Source organism: Camarhynchus parvulus, chromosome 14 (assembly GCF_901933205.1).
Source record: "Camarhynchus parvulus chromosome 14, STF_HiC, whole genome shotgun sequence".
In the NCBI taxonomy this organism is placed as follows: domain Eukaryota; kingdom Metazoa; phylum Chordata; class Aves; order Passeriformes; family Thraupidae; genus Camarhynchus; species Camarhynchus parvulus.
In genome coordinates this window covers 10,066,031-10,086,910 of record NC_044584.1, presented here as the reverse complement: position 1 = coordinate 10,086,910, position 20,880 = coordinate 10,066,031, and the positions used below count along the sequence as shown (strand labels likewise).

General features: G+C 37.9%; 1 protein-coding gene across 4 annotated transcripts in view; it reads left to right on the top strand.

The window, feature by feature from the left end:
* Nucleotides 1–19,520, top strand: part of TRRAP (transformation/transcription domain associated protein) — a 76,067-nt gene extending 56,547 nt beyond the window's left edge. For all 4 annotated transcript variants that reach the window (XM_030957817.1, XM_030957814.1, XM_030957815.1 and 1 more), the window contains 11 exons: nt 347–548; nt 1,651–1,815; nt 3,767–3,857; nt 5,262–5,461; nt 6,222–6,483; nt 13,012–13,237; nt 13,608–13,825; nt 14,550–14,734; nt 16,056–16,259; nt 17,201–17,395; nt 18,235–19,520. In XM_030957817.1, coding sequence (XP_030813677.1) covers nt 347–548; nt 1,651–1,815; nt 3,767–3,857; nt 5,262–5,461; nt 6,222–6,483; nt 13,012–13,237; nt 13,608–13,825; nt 14,550–14,734; nt 16,056–16,259; nt 17,201–17,395; nt 18,235–18,519 — 2,233 coding nt within the window. In that variant the 3' untranslated portion in view covers nt 18,520–19,520. The remainder of the gene's footprint in view (nt 1–346; nt 549–1,650; nt 1,816–3,766; nt 3,858–5,261; nt 5,462–6,221; nt 6,484–13,011; nt 13,238–13,607; nt 13,826–14,549; nt 14,735–16,055; nt 16,260–17,200; nt 17,396–18,234) is intronic.
* Nucleotides 19,521–20,880: the final 1,360 nt, after the last annotated feature.

The window sequence follows — 20,880 nt, the reverse complement described above, 5'->3', positions numbered from 1 at the left end:
TGATTTTGCTTCATTCCCCTTATTATCTGCTCTTCTTTCTCCCAGTTTCACTGCTTGGGTTTCCACTGCAGTGCCCTGGGAGTTTTTTTTTTTTTCTTTTTTAAGGGAGTATGTGAGATTTTTAACTCTAATGAAACTGTTTTCATTATGAAGCATTTACTTTTGTTGGTGCTGAACTGCAAGGAAAGCAATGACAAAACAGTTGTAAGGGACCTTATTAGAGAACTTAACAAAAGCATCACTGAATATTAAGAAACTAATTGCTTGCCCTATCAGAAATCTGACTTACACCAGCAAACAGCTACCAAATCATATAAAGCTCATATTCCTACTTGTCACCACACAGGTCTGAGGAAGCAAACAAAGCTTTTTCTGCAGCTGTGCAAATGCACGACGTGCTGGTGAAGGCGTGGGCCATGTGGGGGGATTACCTGGAGAACATCTTTGTGAAGGAGAGGCAGCTCCACCTGGGGGTGTCTGCCATCACCTGCTACCTGCACGCCTGCCGCCACCAGAACGAGAGCAAATCCAGGAAATACTTAGCAAAGGTGAGGTCTGGGGGGGTTAAAAAAACACCCAGAGCTTCACCCCCTTGGGAAGGGCTGGGATGATGTGCAGTGCTCAAGTTTTTGCAATTAGAGAAAGAGTTACTGAGGGAAAGCTTTCATTTAGATAGAGGGGCTGTGTGTGGTTGCTCATAATTAATTTTGGGATTTTTTATGTCAGTGGGATGTCTGGGTTTTCCTTTAGATGTGGAACCTTTCTGTAGGAGGAAAAGGACAAATCACATCCAGCATTTCTACTACTTAGTGTGGTGCAATACTTGCAAAAAGGCGTCCTTTGGTGCTTTAAAAAGTAACATAGTTTGTGGTCTGTTTATCATTACTATGGACAAATAATATTGATATTTACCTAAGCATTACATTTTATTCCAGATAAGCATTTTCCATACAGTTTTATTCTGAAATTCAGCAAAATTTTGGTCAAGAAAAGCTGTTTGTGTCGTATGTTTCTCAGTTTGGGGATATTTAATCTCTCTCATGAAGAAAATTAAAAAATTTTACCAGACCAGGGAAGACAAACTGTTCTGATCATGAAACAAACACAGAAAATATTTGAGATTAAAGGTGGCCTCAACAGCACTCTGAAGTTTATTATTCTCCTTGTCTGGTTGCATAATAGTTAATGATTTTTAGTCAATGCTTAATATATTTACATTTAATTTAAACTGGGGGTGGGCAGTTAAAATAATTAAGAACACCCAAAGAAATAATCAAGTTCTTGTATCAAGGTTCATTTATCAGAGCTGTATATTTTAGGCTCTATAAAATTGCCTAAATTTTTATCTACACCCTCAGCGAAAATCCCAAAGAATTTCTCGAATGCAGTCGTGTTCATTTGCTCTTTTCTGTCTTATTTCATAGTAAGGAGTACACTTACATTTAGTTTTTACATCCTTTAAATATTATTTCTGAGTGAAAAATAGCATTGGCCAGGCACAATGAATGTAAGTTCTTGTCTCTGAGGCAGCTTTAGCACTTTCAAGGACTCCACAGTCATATTAATAAAATATCTCTGCTTTTGTGCATCATAATGATTGATGTGGCTTAAATTTAAGCACTGAGAGAGCCTCTTGAAATTCTCTCCTAGGTTCTTTGGCTGCTGAGTTTTGATGATGATAAGAACACCTTGGCAGATGCAGTGGACAAGTATTGTATTGGTGTCCCACCCATCCAGTGGCTGGCCTGGATCCCACAGCTGCTGACGTGCCTGGTTGGCTCAGAGGGCAAACTCCTCCTCAACCTCATCAGTCAGGTACTGAAGATAATCTCTAATTCCTTTTTGTCTGTAATCTTCATTTGTGAGGTGACACACGAATATTTTTTCAAGCAAATTGCAAAAATGCCAAGCTTTAAAAATGGTATTGTTTGCAACTGTTGATGTGTTAAAAAAGGTAATTTCTGCCTTTAAGCAAGATATTTTAAATTTCAAAATGAGTTTTACTTACTGAGATTAAATCCAGTGAAATTGTATCCTTATTTGCATAAGGCATTATAGTTCTCCCCGTGGAATTCTATTTAATATATTTTTGTGAATGATATAGAACACATAAAATACATAGTTAAAAATGCTTGTAACGTAGGAGGAAAGAGTGGTTAGCTTTAGTAGCTAAAGGGCAAACTGTCTGGAAGTGTTTTGGTGCTTGTTCATTCAGGTTGATAGAAAACAGTTGTGAAGTCCCATTAATGCACAGGTGGCCATGGGAAGCTCTCACAATACCTGAATTCCAGGCCTCCAGTGCTCCACTGTTTCCTGGAACCTGGCACAGGACAACTGTTGTGCTGAATTCCTCACAGAACTCCCTTCTTTCCCTCCCCACTTGGTTTTTGAGATATGGAATTACTGAGCATGCAGGTCCCTTCCAGTTCAGGGTATTCTGTGGTCCTGTGAGATTGAGCTCCTTTCATCCTATTCCATCTTTGCTCTTTCAGACCTCTAAGAATGTGAGTTTTTGTAGCTAGAGAATGTCCATTTGTGTTGGCATGGCTGTACACAGCTCTGGATATGTCTGTGTGTGCATATATCTGTTCATGTTCCCTTCCCTCTCTCTTCATAAAATTAAATGTAACTTTGAAGAGACCATGCAGCCAAGCAGCTTAAGATGCCAAAGTAGGTAAGGCAAACTTTGATGGGTATGGCTTGATATTGTCTGGCAAGACCAATGTGCTCTACTGTCTTCTGGCAGAAAATACTCATTTCATCACTTTGTAGACACATTGTCTGTTGAGATCTGTATAAAATTTGTAGGAGTGTTTGCTCAAAAGTCATACACTAGTTGGAGCTTAGACTTGTAAATATCACAGATACTCCTGTTTGTCTTACCTTTAAACTTCAGGTACATAGGAAAAGTATGAAATCAAAAAATACCATATTTTCTATGTTACTGTTTTAAAACTCCACAATTCTCTTCAAATAACTTTTGAGTTACAGCATGAAGCATGTGTGTGTCAGGTTAGTGATCTAACCTGTGTAATAAATATCATTACTGAGTGCTTCAATCCCTTTGCTACATTTCCACCACTTACCATATCCATTTGGATGGAGAAAGGATCTATGATTTAGTAAAATTGTGGCTGAAGAAGCCTCAAATAATGTCTTAAGATGTGCTTTACTGCAGGTAGTAGACACATGGTTTCTTTCCTTTAATAGATACTGAGATTTACAGATTTAAATGGGATGCTGAATGTCAACATCTCTTTAGGGTTGTTTTTTTTAATGGAAGCCATAAAATCCTGGTTTTATTTTTGGGTGTAGTTGGTATCCCCTTGCATTAAGTGCCACAATTAGGTGGAGTAAAGTTACTCTCTAATGGGCTTTCTTATCAAGTATGGTAGGGCTTGCTGGGAATTGTGGCCTAATTTAAAGACTAACTGCTGTCATTATATCTGTTTTTCTTCCATTATGCACATGAGTAAGATCTTTGAGCTGGCCCAGCTGGAGCTCTGACATTATGCTGCTTTCAGGTTTATTAGGCAATATGATCTGGAAACCCTAATTAGGTAACGTCTTAACAGTGTATGCAGGGAGCTACCAATTCATCCTCTTCGGGTTCCTGTTACTGAAAGAATCTTTAATTTCCATAAGCTGTTATTTAACACAAAGAGCTGATTATTCCTGAATTGGACTCATTTACAAGATAATCTGTCTGTGTTGATGTGATCTGTAGTCAGTATTCCTTAACTGAGAAATGTGTATCTCCAAATAGGTGGGAAGAGTCTATCCCCAGGCTGTTTATTTCCCGATCAGGACTCTCTATTTGACCTTGAAGATAGAACAGCGAGAGCGCTACAAGAGCGGTGAGTTTGATCCTCATGGAATTGTTTGGGCTCTTTGGAACTTAATTGTTAGGTCAAGTTTCACTGGATATTACAGAGAAAACAGATTCTCCAGAAAACATACCAACTTAGCAAAGCTAAGAAAGAAAACTCTTGATATGCTCTGTTTGCATTGATTTGTTTCTGTGGAGTTAAACCTGCAGATGGCTTGAATTTTCTTGTATAAAATATTCACCAAGAGGAGTTCCATCTCTTTCATTCTCATATTACCTTAGTTTTTGAGAATCCCATGTTCTTTACTGGATGTTTTTCTTCATAAATTTGTGGAGAAGTAGAAAATTCTTGGTTTATAAATACAGGAGAATGTCACAGGTTTTTAAGATTCTCTAGACTAATTTTCATTGGAAGCATGAACCATGCAACATTTAGGAGCCACACTTAAAAATTGTATCTCCATAATAACTTCTTATGGTGAATTTTCAAGTAAAATGAGCATCTCAATGCTCATAAAAGCAATGTTGGCTTTGAGAAATGTTTGGGAGATGGGGAAAGCATTCAGCAACTTGCAAACAACTGTTTTCCCAAGAACAAATGACATCTGGAATAGTTATGTCAAATGATTCCACAGAATTTAGTTGTTCTTTTGTCCCACATAATTTCCTGGGAATCCTGGGAGAGCTGCTTGAAGAACTCTCATTTCAGTTCTGTGTTCTTTATTACAAAGTACATTGTTTATTTAATTGCCCTTTCCATTTGGGAATTAGTTCCCTAAACTTCTGTATAAAATTTGAAAGGGCGCTAATTGAATAATGTTTTATTTTTGTTTGGGTACTCTTTTGCAGAAGGAGATGCCCACATACCCTCATCATTTATTCTTTTCCAGCAATAGTAACATATTTTCCTGTAGGTTCTGCCCAAAAACACTGCTGGGTGGGGGGGAGTTAGTGGGGATCATCTGATAAAGCAAAACTGCATAATCACTGTCTGATGGGAGTTGACATTCTAGACATGGTTTGTGCTAAAACAGCTTCTGACAGTTCTCTTGTTGGCATCAGCACATTTATTCTTTAGTTATGTGTGAAAGGCCTCCCCAAAAGGGGAGGGGAAAAAACTGCCCATAATTCAAATAGTTTGATCCTATATGAAACAATGTCTGTTACTTCAAGTGTATAAGTTGAAGAGTGTTTATTTTGCTTTAATGTTGGGAAGTCTGTACCACATAAATAGCATTTGGTGCAGAGTTTTCTCTAAAAACCCCCAATTTTCTTTCTAAAAAAATCCTTTCTGAAACTCAGTAAGGAATACAAAATTAATATTTAATGTAAATCTCAAGCCAATTCTTGGAAAATTTATTTTATTTCAAAGAGACACATATCAAGTTCATGAAAGGTCATTCTTATTTCCTTTTTCATGTTCACTTTCCAGATTCAGGGCAACAGCAGCCAAGTTCAGTTGGAAATCAGTCTCACTCTGCCTCAGACCCTGGGCCCATCAGAGCCACTGCTCCAATGTGGAGATGCAGCAGAATCATGCACATGCAGAGGGAATTGCATCCAACCCTTCTGTCCTCTCTGGAAGGCATTGTGGATCAGATGGTCTGGTTCAGAGAGAACTGGCATGAGGAGGTATTTGGCTTCAAGGCACCTTCAATGAATGTATGGATCATCTAAGGGAAAGTTAACTGCAAAATATTTACCCAGAATTAATTTTAAACATCAAAGCATAACTGTTTGTTTTGATTAGGAAACTGATGTTTGTAGAACTGACTGTTCTGATTGGAGTTTCAGGATCTTGGTTATTTTTGGAAGCTGTACAGGGGTTTTGCAGAACTGTTAATGTGATGAATGCCTCTAGGATTTAAGCTGTTGCTCATACTAACTGAAAATGTATATTCTCACGTTAAGTTTCAGAGATACCAGTTTCCTTCTTGATCTGGTGGTCTGTGACAGGTGGTGATTATTACCTGAAATTTGCATTGCAACAGAGAGCAGATGGACCTGCCACTCTGCTGTTCCTTGCCTCTCAAAGTGTTGGACTACTGTTCTGTCTGCCTAGCACAGTGTTTATTTGAAGGTTTCCTCACATCACCTTTTTTTTTCATATGTCTCAAAATATGAAATCTAAAAGTTACCTGTTGTTGAAAGAGCAAGTTGTCCTTTGTGAGGCAGCATTTCCCCTGCTCAGTTTGTTTGTTTGCAATGCTAATGAAATTCAGTGCTGTCATTCTGATTGACCCTCTGATGCAGTTTAAGAGTAGAGTTTTAAGCAGATGTTTCTGAGAGCATAATTCTACTATATAAAATGCAGTGGGAATGAATATTTGGTGTCAAATCAGAAGGCCTGATCTTCCTGACTATTTTGTTTTTTTCCGTTTTTCATTCTTAGGTGCTCAGACAACTGCAGCAGGGCTTGGCAAAGTGCTACTCCGTTGCCTTTGAGAAAAGTGGAGCCGTTTCAGATGCCAAAATCACTCCTCATACACTGAATTTTGTCAAGAAGTTAGTCAGCACCTTTGGAGTAGGTCTTGAGAATGTCTCTAATGTGTCCACCATGTTTTCTAGTGCAGCCTCAGAGTCACTAGCTAGGAGAGCACAGGCAACAGCTCAAGACCCCGTGTTCCAGAAGTTAAAAGGCCAATTTACAACAGGCAAGTGTTTGAAAATTTTTTAAATGTTGCTTTTAATCTCAAGAAAATTTCCTCCTACGGTTCAGCTGTGAGGGCATTCTGCTTTTTTATTCCAATGTCTTTCCAGAGAGAAAATTTAGAAAACGGCACTTTTCTGTCATTCAGCAAAGCTGAAATAGTTTTGTTCCTGTCTTTTGTACAGCAATAAATGTAATTCAAGTGGAAAACAGACATCAACCTAGAGAATAAATATATTGTTGTATTTTTATTATTGAAAACTGTGGTTTGATTACATATGTGTTTAAAGATAAATTAGATTACTTCAGTGTAATGTTTTTGCAATTTGAACAGAACTGCTGGCTGTATGCGAGGGACAATAATGATCTGTCTCTCTGTGATGCCAGAATTTAATGAAATTTTCACCCCAGAACTCCAAACTGATGATTTTATGTGAAGTCTTTCAAAACAGCCTACTTCTGATGAGTAAGATTACTTTACTGTTTTGGGTAGCTAGATTATAAAAATTCTATTACCCAAATTTACATCATTGGTAAATTGAATCAATAACTTTAATCAGATCTAATAAAAAAAGATACTTAAGGGAAGTAGCTTTTTTGCTTCATTCATTTTCTCTTAACCAGTAGCTACATATTTGAGTATCTGATCTTGATTTGAAATTCTAAGAAAAGCTTGTTGACAAGCTTGATTTGTTTGGTGAAATGTGTTAAGGCCACGCAGCTCATACATGACAAAGTGACACTGATTGGCATCAGTGCTTTGGGTTGCCAGAATTTTGAGTTTTGCATAAATTCCTTGGCTTTTCTTTAAACATAGATGAGAGTGTTTGACAAGCAGATTTGGGGTGTTTTTTCAAGCATTTTGCTGATAATATTGTGAAAGGAAGGGAACTGGTGGGGATCCTGTGAAAGTGAGTGAGTTGTAGAAGTGACCCACATTTCTCGTGCACGCCATGCTTTGCACGATGTCCTTTCTGAGGCACAGCAGTTGCATGACAGCAGATAATGAAAGTCCTGAACCATATGATTAAATTTTTACTGGATGAAGTGTACTAGGGAGGGAAATGGAAGTAGAAATACTTTGTGTGTCTTTAATGGGAGCGTACAGGGGGAAAAAAAGTCATTGGATAATGATTAATGGGGTGAAATTTCACCAGTCCAAGTGCTGGATTGTGTACCTAGAACAGAAGAATAATGGCAGGTACAGGTGCCAATGGAGAGAGGAGAGCAGCCCTGGATCAGGGATCTGGGGATGGTTGTTGTACATCCCCTTCAGCTGAAATGCTCTACATTAAATACAAGTTTGGACTTGATTTTTATTTTTAATAATGGTTTATAGTCTTTACATTGCAACAGTTGTATAGCCACTTATTTATTGCTGTAAGTGTTGTTGATGTGCTTGGTTGGATTTGAGTTATTTTTGGTCTGTCACAGTAGCTCCTACTTCCTTTCCTGTGAGCATCAGACAGCTCTGGGGTTTCCAAGGTGTAAAGGAAAAGTAAATAGAATGCCAGACTACAGTCTGCAATATCTGAAGTAATATTTCAAAACATTTCTAGAGAAACATTTAAGAAAATTTAATTATGATTCAGTTGCAATTTTTAGTTAAGAAGTGGAGAGGATTTCCAGTATTTTTTATGCTGTTTTTATTTTTTGCATATCTTTGTGATATATAAATGGCTGTTAAGGTTTTCAGATGTTCTCTCTTAATTAAGGAATTATATGGAACAACATATAAACCAAAGTATGAGATAGGGCTGGTCATAAAAATCATGTAAAGTCATCAAATGCAAAGTGTTTCTTAGTAAACTTCAGTTAAGTAACAGTAATTACTTTCTTTTTTTGAAGATTTCATGTTTTATTTTTCGTGTACGATGAAATATGAATGTCTGCAGGATACATGTAATTATTTTGCTTAGTGCTGGATTAGATTTTATTTTAATCTATTACATTCAGTGTTTAAATTTACAAATTAAATGTGGGAAAACAAAAGAAATTAAACCAATCATCATACTTAATAATTGCTGTAATCTAATTAGTTATGCAGAAAATGAAAATAAGTTTTTATTGATTTTACAATAACAGTAAAATATATGTAAATAACTGAATAGGATTCTAATTACTGTACTGAAAATTGCAAGAGTTTTTTAACATTGCAAGAAACCAATTGTAGAATGTGCCTTATATGTCCTTGTGTCACACCACAATGTCCATGTTTGTTTTTCCTGTTCTCAGTTCCAGTTGCATTTGGATAATGGACAGATAATTACAGTGGTTGCCTTTCAATTCAAAAGTGTCCAAGTTAAGGAGCTGTCTTGGAGTAAACTTTTTGTCAATTATTCCCAGATTAATGTTGACAGCTATGGTTTATAGACACTTTCAGCATGGTTTGGTTGCATAATCATTTCCATCAACATCAGAGTTGTATTTTGATTCCTGTTTGGAGCCACTGGAGACTCTCACACCATTTCATATATTCTGAATTCCTTGTCTGTAGCAGTCTGGACTGTTGGAGCTGTGATAGGTCATCTTTATCTATCCTAATGTTATATTATAAAAACAAATTCTACTTTGAATTTTTTTTCTAGAACTTCAAATGCATAGTTCTTTAACCATCTGTTCTTTGTTCTTTCCTTTTCTGCTAAACCTTTTGACATCAAAGAAAAGAAAATGCTGAAAAATGCTCCTTTTGAGAGCTCTCTCAGCAGTGAGAGCAGCAGAAAAGCTGCCTCAATTGTCCTTTTGTGGGCAGATGATAGTTTAGAGTTTGGATCAGCTTCTTTCTGCAACCATCTCTCAAGCTGAATATGAATGGAGAGCTCCAAAATACCCCCTTGAAGGGCATGGTAATTTCCTTGAGACTTTGTCCCCTAGCACAATGAATCCTTCACTGTGCTGGTGGCTCTGTAGTCAGGAGGAAGCTCTTGAAACCCAAGTGTGGCTCTGAACTGTTAGGAGGGGGCAGGGGGAAGAGCTCTGTGCATTTTCAGCCTTTTTAAGGATTTTTTTTCCCTTCTGCTCAAGAGTGAACATAGTGTACTTTGGTAGCTCTTTTTTTGCTTCCATTGTAATTTTTAGGTAACAGGATGTTATCCCAGAATTCCAGATAAAGAGTTGGATGATATTTGACCTTGGTATCCTGCACATGCAGTCTTGGTTTTCTGGAGCTGAGTGATAAACGAGAAGTTCTGCTCCACATTTCTGCTTTCCTCTCACTGAGATTTTTCATCTTTATTGGCTTTTTCCAAAAGTTCTTGTGAGATTGGAAAGAACTTTTGGGAAGTAGAGTATATAAATGTTTGAATATTATCTTCAAAAGCAAGACAGCACTTCAATTTTGGAGAATGCTTGGGTCTTCTTCAGTGTCATGGGCATAAAGAATTGTCCTGCTCTCTGCAGCTAAGCTCACAACTGAGTCCTCAGGGACACTTCACATGATTAGTGCCTTGGCTTTTTAGCTGGAGATCCTTCAGATGTGAACCTTTAATAGAATCAGGCTTTTCCTACAGTCAGAATAATCTTAAAAATCTTCAAATGAACTGTTTCTTGCTCTAAAAGCATTAATAGCCAGTTGCCTTTGATCAGAACTATTTTCTTCCAGTGTAGCAGAAGGGTTTTTTAATATAGTTCTGGAGTCTTAGTTTGGAGGTATTCTTTGTTTTCTTAATGCCATATTAATGTTGTGTAGGTCAAAGGCAATGGGGGGGACAGAGGGTTTGATACTCTAATTTTGCTACCTCGAGTATGTTTTTTGGTGTTTCTTCCTGAGGAGTGATGGTACAGCCTTCAATCAAAATGTATTAAGAGGCATCAGAATTTTTTTAGGTCTGTCTCACTGGGGAGAAGATTGTTCCTCATTTCTCCTTCCATTGAGGGTGGTAAGAAACTTCAGCAGCCTTGAGAAGAGAGAGCAAACTGCTTCCACTGCAGTCTGTGCCATGGGGTCTTCTGTGAAAATCCCCGTTAAGGATCAGGGGAAAACTTCCCATCCTTTTTAGGAATAGGTGGTGAAAGTAGTGAGCTACTTCAGACCAGTGTGTGTTAGCTTGAGAAAGGTGTTTTCCAGTATTAAGTACTGAAGAAATGGATTTTTTTTTTAAACAAAACCACTGTTTATATAGATTAAGATGTCTGCAAAGCAGAGAGACTTCGTACTCAAATAATGTTTGGTCTTGTATTTCCCTTTCTTCCAGCTGAAGTGATTTTTCTTCTCAGATGGGCTCTCTGTGACACGAGCAGAAAGACTAATTGAACTCTGTGTTTCCCATCTGCCACTGGGAAACAAAAGAACAACAAAAATCCTAAAACAGGCATTCAGCAAACTAGAGCTGCTCTTGTGGTGAACAGAGTGACTTTTTTTTGTAAGGAAAATATATTGATGTGTGTTTTTACCTCTTGGCTGATTCACATTAGTACAAAAACTAGTTGCAGTTTGAGGGTACTTTCCTGCACTTCAGAGATTGGGGAGACAAATGATGCAATAATTTTGTCACTTTGATGAAATGATTTACTCCCACTGCTCACTAGAGGGTAGGCTTGGGATTTTAATAAGAGTGTTTTACAGTGATATTGCAGTAGATGCACTGCCCACAGCAGGCAGAAAAAGAAAAGGGAATATTACATCCATAAATATGAAACTGTATTTTTCATTATAAACTTTTTTCTTACAGAAGTGGAAAGGATTTTGTATGAGCTGGTTTTTTTGTTCTCTTTTAGGCTGGTAAACTTAGGTCTTTCACGGAAAGATTTTAGCATATCAGTTTATTGTAGATACCCAGTGAAGTATGTTTGGTTATATGTTCTCTGATATTTATTTGAGTAACAGAACAGCAAAATGAAAGTGATTCTAAGGTGCATTGTTTTCTTTGGCATTAGAATCCTGGATTAAAGAAAAAAAAATAGGAGAGTGTGTGTAGAATGACAGGAACTCTGCTGGCTAAATGAATATTTTGTTTTTAGGAGTAAGTCTTTTGGACAATCAGAGTTTTGAGTGATTTAATTGTTGTTGAAAAAGCTTTTATAATGCAGCAATTGCTGTGTGCACATACTTAATTCACTCTTGGCACACTTGCAGGCAGATGTTTGTAGCATATTTATGTGGTCAAATTTTCTGAGCAGTGCTCATGTTTTATTTGGTTTTTGGTATTTGGTTTTTGGTATTTTTGTCAACTTAGGAAAATATTGAGTGTATATAACATGTTGAAATGGAGGTTCTGCAAGAAAATTTAAACTAATTTTTAAGACTTAATTTTCTATTGTGTTGAATAATACTGAAGATTCCCTTCTGCTCTAGCTGCAAATGTCAGAAATACTGAATTATCAATCTCTGTTTTTTTTCAGTTGCTTTTTCACTTGAGACATGTTGAGCTTAAAATGGCATCTTCTAGGGAGTGGAGATGAGTTAAAAATTCAAGTCTGTTGGTTAACTTGCATAGTTTGGGATGCCATAACTAATGAGTTTTACAGAGAGTAGTTTGTCTTCTTATCCAAGTGTGTTTAATTTTTCATTGTTGTGGCACTGAAGTGCTGAACCATCATTTCATGTATGTGGTTTATTCATTCTCCCTCTTTTGGGAAATTCAAAGACATTTATTTATTTATTATTTGCTTTGTCTGAAACTGTAGTGAGAGCAGTGTTGGGAAGATGGTGTTGGTGTGGCCCAGAAAATGCTCAGTATTGCAGTGATTTCTGTTACAGAATTATTTGCATAATGTACTGAAGTCGATATATTGACCTTGAGAAAGTTCCTTCTTCATCTGCATGTGGATTAAAGGAGATATTCTCACTCTGTGATACTGTTGACATTGCAGTGGAAAGAGCAGGCTGTTTGCATAATGTCATTTTTCTTGGGCTGCTCTGACTGTTCTTCCTGTAGTGTCTTTCAGTTGTTGTCTAAGACAGGAAAGAATAAGAATTTTCTTGCAGCTGAGAAGAGAATAGTAATAATAACAATTTTCTTATTTGTCCTGCAGTTCCTCATGGATTCTATGTTGTATCCTCAACTGGGGCTCTTTCATTCGTTTTAGGAGTAAAAAATAATAAATGAATAATTAAATAAATAAATGACTTGTAATGATACAGGTAGAAAATTATAGTGCTATAAAGTAAGCCTACTTTTCCTCTTTCACTGAGTAGTCTGATGTAATAATTTGGGGTTTTGCTGCTTTCTTTCTATGCAGTCTGTCTGGTTGCAGTATATAGAGAATTCAATACAGTAATAGTATTTAAATTTTTCACTATATGCTTTACAATGCTTGTGTGACTGTAAAACAGGAAAATCTTAGGAAGTTTGTTATATGCTAAATAGCAGAATATTTTGGAGTTGTATACAAAAAAGAGGTAGCAGATTCTGACAGGTTTAAGTTATTGTTCTGTATAATGCTAGGACTTTGCAAAAAGGTTTGCTATAGAAAATAGAAATATTCAACAGAGCCTGTCTTTTAAAGGCAGTTCAGCTTAGAGGGGGGGGGTGTGTTTGGTTTGCACTATTGAATTGGGTGATTTGTTTTTGTTTGGGTTTTTTTTTTTTAGATTTTGACTTCAGTGTGCCGGGATCAATGAAACTCCACAACCTTATCTCCAAACTAAAGAAATGGATCAAAATTCTGGAAGCCAAAACTAAACAGCTTCCAAAGTTCTTCCTCATAGAGGAGAAGTGCCGCTTTCTAAGTAACTTCTCAGCTCAAACTGCGGAAGTAGAGATACCTGGAGAATTCCTCATGCCAAAGCCAACGCATTACTACATCAAGATAGCAAGGTAACCTAAAAATTCCCTTTGGTAGCTGTAATTCTGGAAACAGAGAAGAAAATTAAAGCCCACTCCATCCATCCGCCCACTCCATCCATCCATCCATCCATCCATCCATCCTGCAAAAGTAGATAGATATTTTATAGTAGATAAATATTTTATATATGTGTACCACACATATAGTCAAACTTTGATGTAAGACCTTTTTAATTTATCCTCCTTCAATAATTTTACATTTGATCACTAAACACCTGCACTGTTCAGAGCATATTTAATTTTCTTGTACCTTGCTGTGAGTTGAGATCTGTGCTTTAATGTCACCACTAGAGATGCTGTTGTTCAAAAGAGTTACAGAGCTCTCTCCAAATGCTCCTGGCAGGTTCATGCCCAGGGTGGAGATCGTGCAGAAGCACAACACAGCTGCTCGCAGGCTGTACATCCGCGGGCACAACGGGAAGATCTACCCCTACCTGGTGATGAACGATGCCTGCCTGACCGAGTCGCGCCGCGAGGAGCGCGTCCTGCAGCTGCTCCGCCTCCTCAACCCCTGCCTGGAGAAGAGGAAGGAGACCACCAAGAGACATTTGTTCTTCACAGGTACTGAAAAGAGAGAGGTCTGTGTTGTTTTTAAATGTAAGTTTCGCTCAAAGGTTATGATGGCTGGAGGTTTTTGAATATTCGCAAGGGTAGTTAGTCTTGTCTGGAGCTGTAGCACCCCTCTGGAGGAGTGCAGCTGATTGCATGGGGTCTGGGGTGTTTTTAGAAATGCTTATCTGCCTCTCTTATGATATCAAGTGCACTTGTGAATATTTAAGGCAGAGATGCCCATTGGGCCTGTTGGTGTGGAAATAGGCGCACATACTTCAACAACATTGAAGTATGGGAAATATAATTGGAAATACAACATTTAGAGACAACTGAAGAGGGATAGAAGAAAATCTTTTCTCCCCGAGTTGTGATATAGGAATATTGAATTTCTTTTACGTCTTCCACATAACACAGAAGAAACACTTTTTCTTTTTGCTGCTGAATTTCATCTAAACAAAGTATTACCCTCTTTCCTGAAGGTAAAGAAAAATATGAAGAATGATGAGTGCTCAATTTTTTTCAAAAATACTGTTGATATTTCTGACGAGATTAAAAAAATCCTACTGTAATTTTTTTACCTGAGCTTGTAAATTACTTATGAGCATAGCATTAAAGTTTTCTGTTGGTAGGCTCCAGTTGATTATCGGGGTTGTGTTTTGAGGGCTGGTGTGTCAGCATTTGGGCTCTGAGGAACTCAGGTTTGCTTTGCTCTCTGTGTCCTGTCCCTGCGCAGTGCCGCGGGTGGTGGCGGTGTCCCCGCAGATGCGGCTGGTGGAGGACAACCCCTCCTCGCTGTCCCTGGTGGAGATCTACAAACAGCGCTGCGCCAAGAAGGGCATCGAGCACGACAACCCCATCTCCCGCTACTACGACCGGCTGGCCACGGTGCAGGCTCGGGGCACGCAGGCCAGTCACCAGGTACTGCAGCACAGGTTAACACAGGGCTGTGCCCTGAGCCCTGAACCCTGCCCTTCCCAGGGCAATTCCATCCAGGGCTGTCCCCAGCACCCTGGTCTGCCCCAGCAATTTCATCCAGGGCTTTCCCCTGCACCCTGCCCTGTCCTGCCCAATTTCATCCAAGGCTTTCCCCAGCACCCTGCTATTCCTTGGCAGATTTCCCCCAGCACTTCTTCAGAACTTGGGAAGTTAATTATGTACTAAATAACAGAATATTTTGGAGTTTAAGAAAGAGGTAGCAGATTTAAGTTATTGTTTATATAAAGCTAGGACTTTGCTAAAAGGTTTTCTATAGAAAAGAGAAATATTCAGCAGAGCCTGTCTTTTAATGGCAGTTCAGCTTAGCAGGGATGTGTGTGGTTGGTAAATGTCATTAGATGTCAGACAGATACACAGTGCATGGTGGTGGTTGGATTTTTTGCATGTATTTTGATTTTGCATAATGAGAACTCTATATCTCTTCAGAGTTTTAGGTGATCTTGGAATGATTTTATTAAAAAAAGCTGTATTTGTATTGCTGGAAGTTGTTTTGGGTAAATGCCACTGAAAACAGGCAGGGTGCTGATTGATTTTTTTTTTTTCTCTCTTGTATAGTGCTTTAAAAATAATTAATTGACAGCATGGGGAGCAGCATTTCTAATTTACATAAGCAGCTACAGTATGGTATGTGAGGCAGGCTTCCCATGTTCTTCTAATATTTCTCTTAAAATTGCCGGTGGATCCATTCATCTTAGCCAAACAGAAGCAGTTGGGCAATTTCACCTAATAAATGAAGTAATCAGAAAGAACAAAGCTCTCTCTCTGTAACCTCCACCAAACAAACAGTTGTGATGTATAAGGTGGTTTTATGGTTTTTTTTTTTTAGTTAGGGTTAGTGCAAATTCATAGATAAAATGCCAGTCCCATTCCAAATACAGCTATTAGAAAATACACAGTAAATACGTATTACAAATGTAGTTTAAACAATTGTCTCAGACTTTCTTTGTTACAAAATAAAAATGGGAGTGCTATGTAACACTTCTTTCTATTTTCAGAATTCTTACATTTGAAACTTTAACAGCCCTTTAATTGGAGTCAACATGACTATCATGCTTTCTGGTGTAACAGAACAGATCCTTCTTTTTCTAACTAATTAGGCCTAGTATATGCTATAGTAATTAAATATTTTGGTAGATTTTTTTTTTTTGCTTTTCCTAAAACGAGATACAGCGATTAAGAGCAGATTGGTAGTTGCTTTAGAGCATTAAAAATGCCTTTTCCAAGTAACCCTTTTGCTGTGCAGGTTCTCAGAGACATCCTGAAGGAGGTGCAGAGTAACATGGTGCCTCGCAGCATGCTCAAGGAGTGGGCCCTGCACACCTTCCCCAACGCCACGGATTACTGGACCTTCAGGAAGATGTTCACCATCCAGTTAGCCCTCATTGGCTTTGCAGAATTCATCTTCCACTTGAACAGGCTCAACCCTGAGATGCTGCAGATTGCCCAGGTGTGCTTCAGTTTGCTCATTCTCTCGTCTTGGATCAGATGGGTATTTGCACTGTGCTTTTGAAATGAGCTGAAGTTCAACATAGATAATTAACAGTGCATTTCAGTAGGCTTTTTATTTCTGTGTGATTGCACATCCTGTAGGGAGCACTTTAACCTGCAGTCCCCATGGACATCAGCTCTGCCCTCTGTGGTGAGAGTTCAGAACTTTGTGAAATTGTTCTTAGATATTTGAACTCTTCATGTAAATGACTGCTAAGTCTCTTTTTTTAGTCTTCTTTCAAATATATTGCTTTCAAAATACCTCTGTTTTAAATCAATTAGGTGTAAGAAAAATAAAATATAGAGCTTCATTTTCTTAAAGGGCTATACCCCTTTTCAAATACCATTCTCTTTTGAGCATATCCATCAAGCTACAACTCTATTAATCATGATTTTTCTGTTTTAACCCAATATTTAAAATTATGTTTGCCACCTAAAAAAGAGCAAAGTTGGTATTTATTAAAGTCTCAATGCCATTTTAATGCATGGAGAGCTATAGTCTGCATACCAATTAAGATTTTTTGATCCCTCTGTTAAGTGTTCAGCTTAATTTTCAGTTGTTTACCCACAGCTGAACCTTGGACACTGAATATTGTCCCAGAGGTCTATTGGCAGTGACTCCATACAGATCAGGATCCAGAGGAATCTACTCCTCAAGTTTGGTATTACATGTATTTAGTGAGGGGTTTGGACACAACATTTTGAGAGAAATACTTACCTTTGTGCATGCCATTATTTATAACTTCATTGCTCAAAAGGTATTTGGCTAAACAAATAACACGCTTTTGAAGCGCTGTTGAAAACTCAGCATTAACAGACAAAAAAACCCAACTACTTTTGGTTCCATGAAGGAAAATCAGTTCCTTTAATTGCTTTTGTGCATGTTTCTGTTCATCCCAGGACACTGGCAAGCTCAACGTGGCGTACTTTCGCTTTGACATCAATGATGCCACGGGAGATCTGGACGCCAACCGCCCGGTGCCCTTCCGCCTCACCCCCAACATCTCCGAGTTCCTCACCACCATTGGGGTGTCAGGGCCCCTCACTGCATCCATGATTGCAGTAGCTCGCTGCTTTGCACAGCCAAACTTCAAGGTTTGTGTATCTTTTTAGCAGATTTGTAGTTGACAATTTATAAACAAAACCAGCACTTTTTTGGTGAAGGTAGGAACTCAATGATAGTGCGGATTTGTTTTAAAATTTTACCCTGAGGTCATCACAAAGGCCAGCTGAAATGTTGGAAATGTTTGGACATGTTTTATGTTATGTGTAAACGTTTAATTTGACTCAGACTCAGCATAAAAGTTGGCTTTAAAAGCCTGAGACTGTTGGAGTTGGCAGATTAATACCAGTAACTCAACTCGGTGATGAGAAACAACAGGAAAGTATTTGTTGCAGGCATTTCTTTTTCATCCAAGGATAGAACTGGCCTATATAACATATATGTGTATATATATTAAATACATATGTATGGATGTTGTAGTCAATGTTCTTTTCCTGTGTAGCAGAAAATAATATTCCCTGAGAGTGTAATGACTGCAATAAAACCATCCAGCTTTTCAAAGTGTTCCAAATCTTTGCCCAAGACTTCTGTCCGTGTGTGTGTGTGTTGTAGAAGCCATGAATTTAGTGGAGTAATTTAAAAATAGGGCGTACACAACTGTATCTGTGTATCAATATCTTAATATGTTGTTAATATCTGTAGGAGTCATTGTATTGTGTTTTTGTAATGGAAACTTTTTATGAAAAGGAATACCTGGAGAGGAAATAAAATCTTTGAAAGCCACACTCGTCTTGAAAAGTCTGAAATTGCAATGTGGCACCAAGAGTGTCAAAATACTGTCGACTAAAATCTAGTTACAATTCTGTAATGTGATAGAACCTGATCATTCTGTGGATTAAGTGCCATAATCTGATTTTTCTTCTTCATATAGGTTGATGGCATCCTAAAAACTGTGCTAAGGGATGAAATCATCGCATGGCACAAAAAAACCCAAGAGGACACCTCCTCTCCACTGTCAGCAGCTGGGCAGCCCGAGAACATGGACAGCCAGCAGCTGGTTTCTCTGGTTCAGAAAGCTGTCACTGCCATCATGACTCGGCTCCACAACCTGGCCCAGTTTGAGGGAGGGGAAAGCAAAGTCAACACCCTGGTGGCAGCTGCCAACAGCCTGGACAACCTCTGCAGGATGGACCCCGCCTGGCACCCCTGGCTGTGACTCGAAGCGTTCAATAGTTTGAGGGGGGATTTTGTTGTTTTTGTTGTTTTTGGATTTTTTGTTGTTTTTATTTCCTCCTGTTATTTGTGGTGTGAGCCATATTTTGTGTTAAGAAAATGTGAAAAAAGCTTTCCAGACAACGGCTTACCTGTCACACTGCGTTTTGTCAGTTTTCATTCTAGCTGTGTTTACAGTAGTATGGTGTTTTTACTGGTTTTAATTTCATGAGGAGACATTTCCTCCTGTTTATGCAGTTGATATGCAACAGCAGCTTTTGCAAATAGATTAAAAATGAAGAGAGAAAAATAATATACAGAAAAATCTAATTTTATGATGAAGACTATGAAACTAGCATTGTTAGATTTAGGGTCTGCCATTCCTAATAACTTGCAGTATATGAATTTTTTATACAATAGTAATTACTAAAAAAAAGAAAGAAAAATACAGTAATCCCAGTTACTGAGTTTTCCTCTGTGAAATTTTACTTAATCACTCTCTTCGTAATGCCAAAATGAAGGCACAGATAAATGCTCTTAACTTTTAAGTTTGCTTCAAATTTACATGAGCAATGTTGCTTTGTACAGACAATTTTGTACCAAATGTTATAGAAGTGAGATTTTGTTAGGCACTGAGAAAATGATGATCATATTGTGCTGCCTTTTCCTGGAGCACAAGCTATGTACAGTAAAAGTGTAAACCATTTAGAGTATTTGGTTTAGGTGTGGACAGTGTTTGGGGGGAGGTTTATAAAAGGATGGAAAAAGTCATCCTTTGATATCTGTATTTGTCTGTAATAGAGAAAAAACAGAAATCTTATCAAGTTCTCTTTACTGTTTAGAATTACAGTAGCTTCTTTAGAATGAACCTGTTCCTTTGTAATTTAAGAAGAGCAGTTTAATGTTTTACTTGTCTTTCTGTTGTGTTAGCATTTTTATAAAACTTTAGTGTTGAGAATGTTAAATTTGTACAGAGTGATTTTTTTCCAAATAAATATTTTATAACACTCTCTGTGGTATTAATTTCATTTATAATATTTTTAATATTATCCTATGAGTATGATTTTGCTTCATTATATGATGGATGAAACAAGCGTGGCCCTTCATTCCCATGCTTGGTGCTCCTTTTGTATCAAGAGAATTTTGCTCTATGGCGCTATGTACAAGGGGAAGCTCAAATAAATGAGTGCCAAGGACTATATAAGAAAACAAATTTCCCTTTTTTTTGCAAAGACTTACTTCCTTATCAAAATCATGTTGGCAGGAATAATCTTCTTATAAAACATAGCACTTCCTGCATGTGTCACAACACGCTCTGTCTGCAGTCATTCACAACTGAGCTCAGTGCTTTCGTGACTTGAAGGGAATTGTTGCCTTCCCTTTATTGAAGATTGTAATATTTGCAGCTGTGAAATACAGCACACACTGCACAGAGGAGATGCAGGATCATTTCTTATTTGCACATCTTGGATATGTCTGAGAGATGACAGCATTCCCTGACAGGAAGTCATCAGATAATTCAGCCACTTTCCTGTCCATGATAGAAATCTTAATGGGAAAATGTGAATGTGACTTAAGAGACAAACTTTGTTGTCTTTAGATTTGTGACATCTCTCTTGTTCTTGGCATCACCTCAGATATACTCCTGAAGGAAGGTTTGGGGTGTGAGAGAGTTATTTATTATATTTAGCAGAGAGTTACTTTAATGAGCTCCCTGATGGTGTTAATGTGCGAATGTTAATACTTGCTTCTCTTTCATGATCATCGGCTATGGATGCACCTCAATTTGTGAGAAGGCCTACACACTCTTAAACCAGAGTTTTACCACCAGCTCCAGGAGATAAATCTGAAAGCTTTTAGTTATACATGAGCATTCTTCAGGGCCTGGGGATATCTGACATCTCTTGTACCAGCAGCAGCTGTCCATTAGCAGGAGAGTGGTTTGACAAAGTATGGGGTAGGAAGTTCCTGATTATCTTCACCAACATGTGACATTTATCTTAGCTGCATTTAATTTTTTATGACTGTAGATAAGGGTTGCCTCTGTCTTGTTAGAGATCCATGCTCAGAATGCATCTTGCTGAGCAGATACTTGAAAGTTAACTACATTAAATGTCAATTCACTCTAAGTATTCCCTTCAAGGTTTCTTCCCTCAGATTAGATACTACACAAAAAAAGCCTATGCCATTACTCAGTAAAATCAAACACTCAAGAGAGGTCAAATTTAAAATTTTCTGAAATTTCTGTGTATGAGCACTATGCCATTCTGAAAATTCCTCCTGTTGTGTTTGTTTTTTAACCCCTGTAGAGTTACAGACAGATTTCACCAGATCTTCATGAGGGTAACTAGTCACAAGCCCTTGA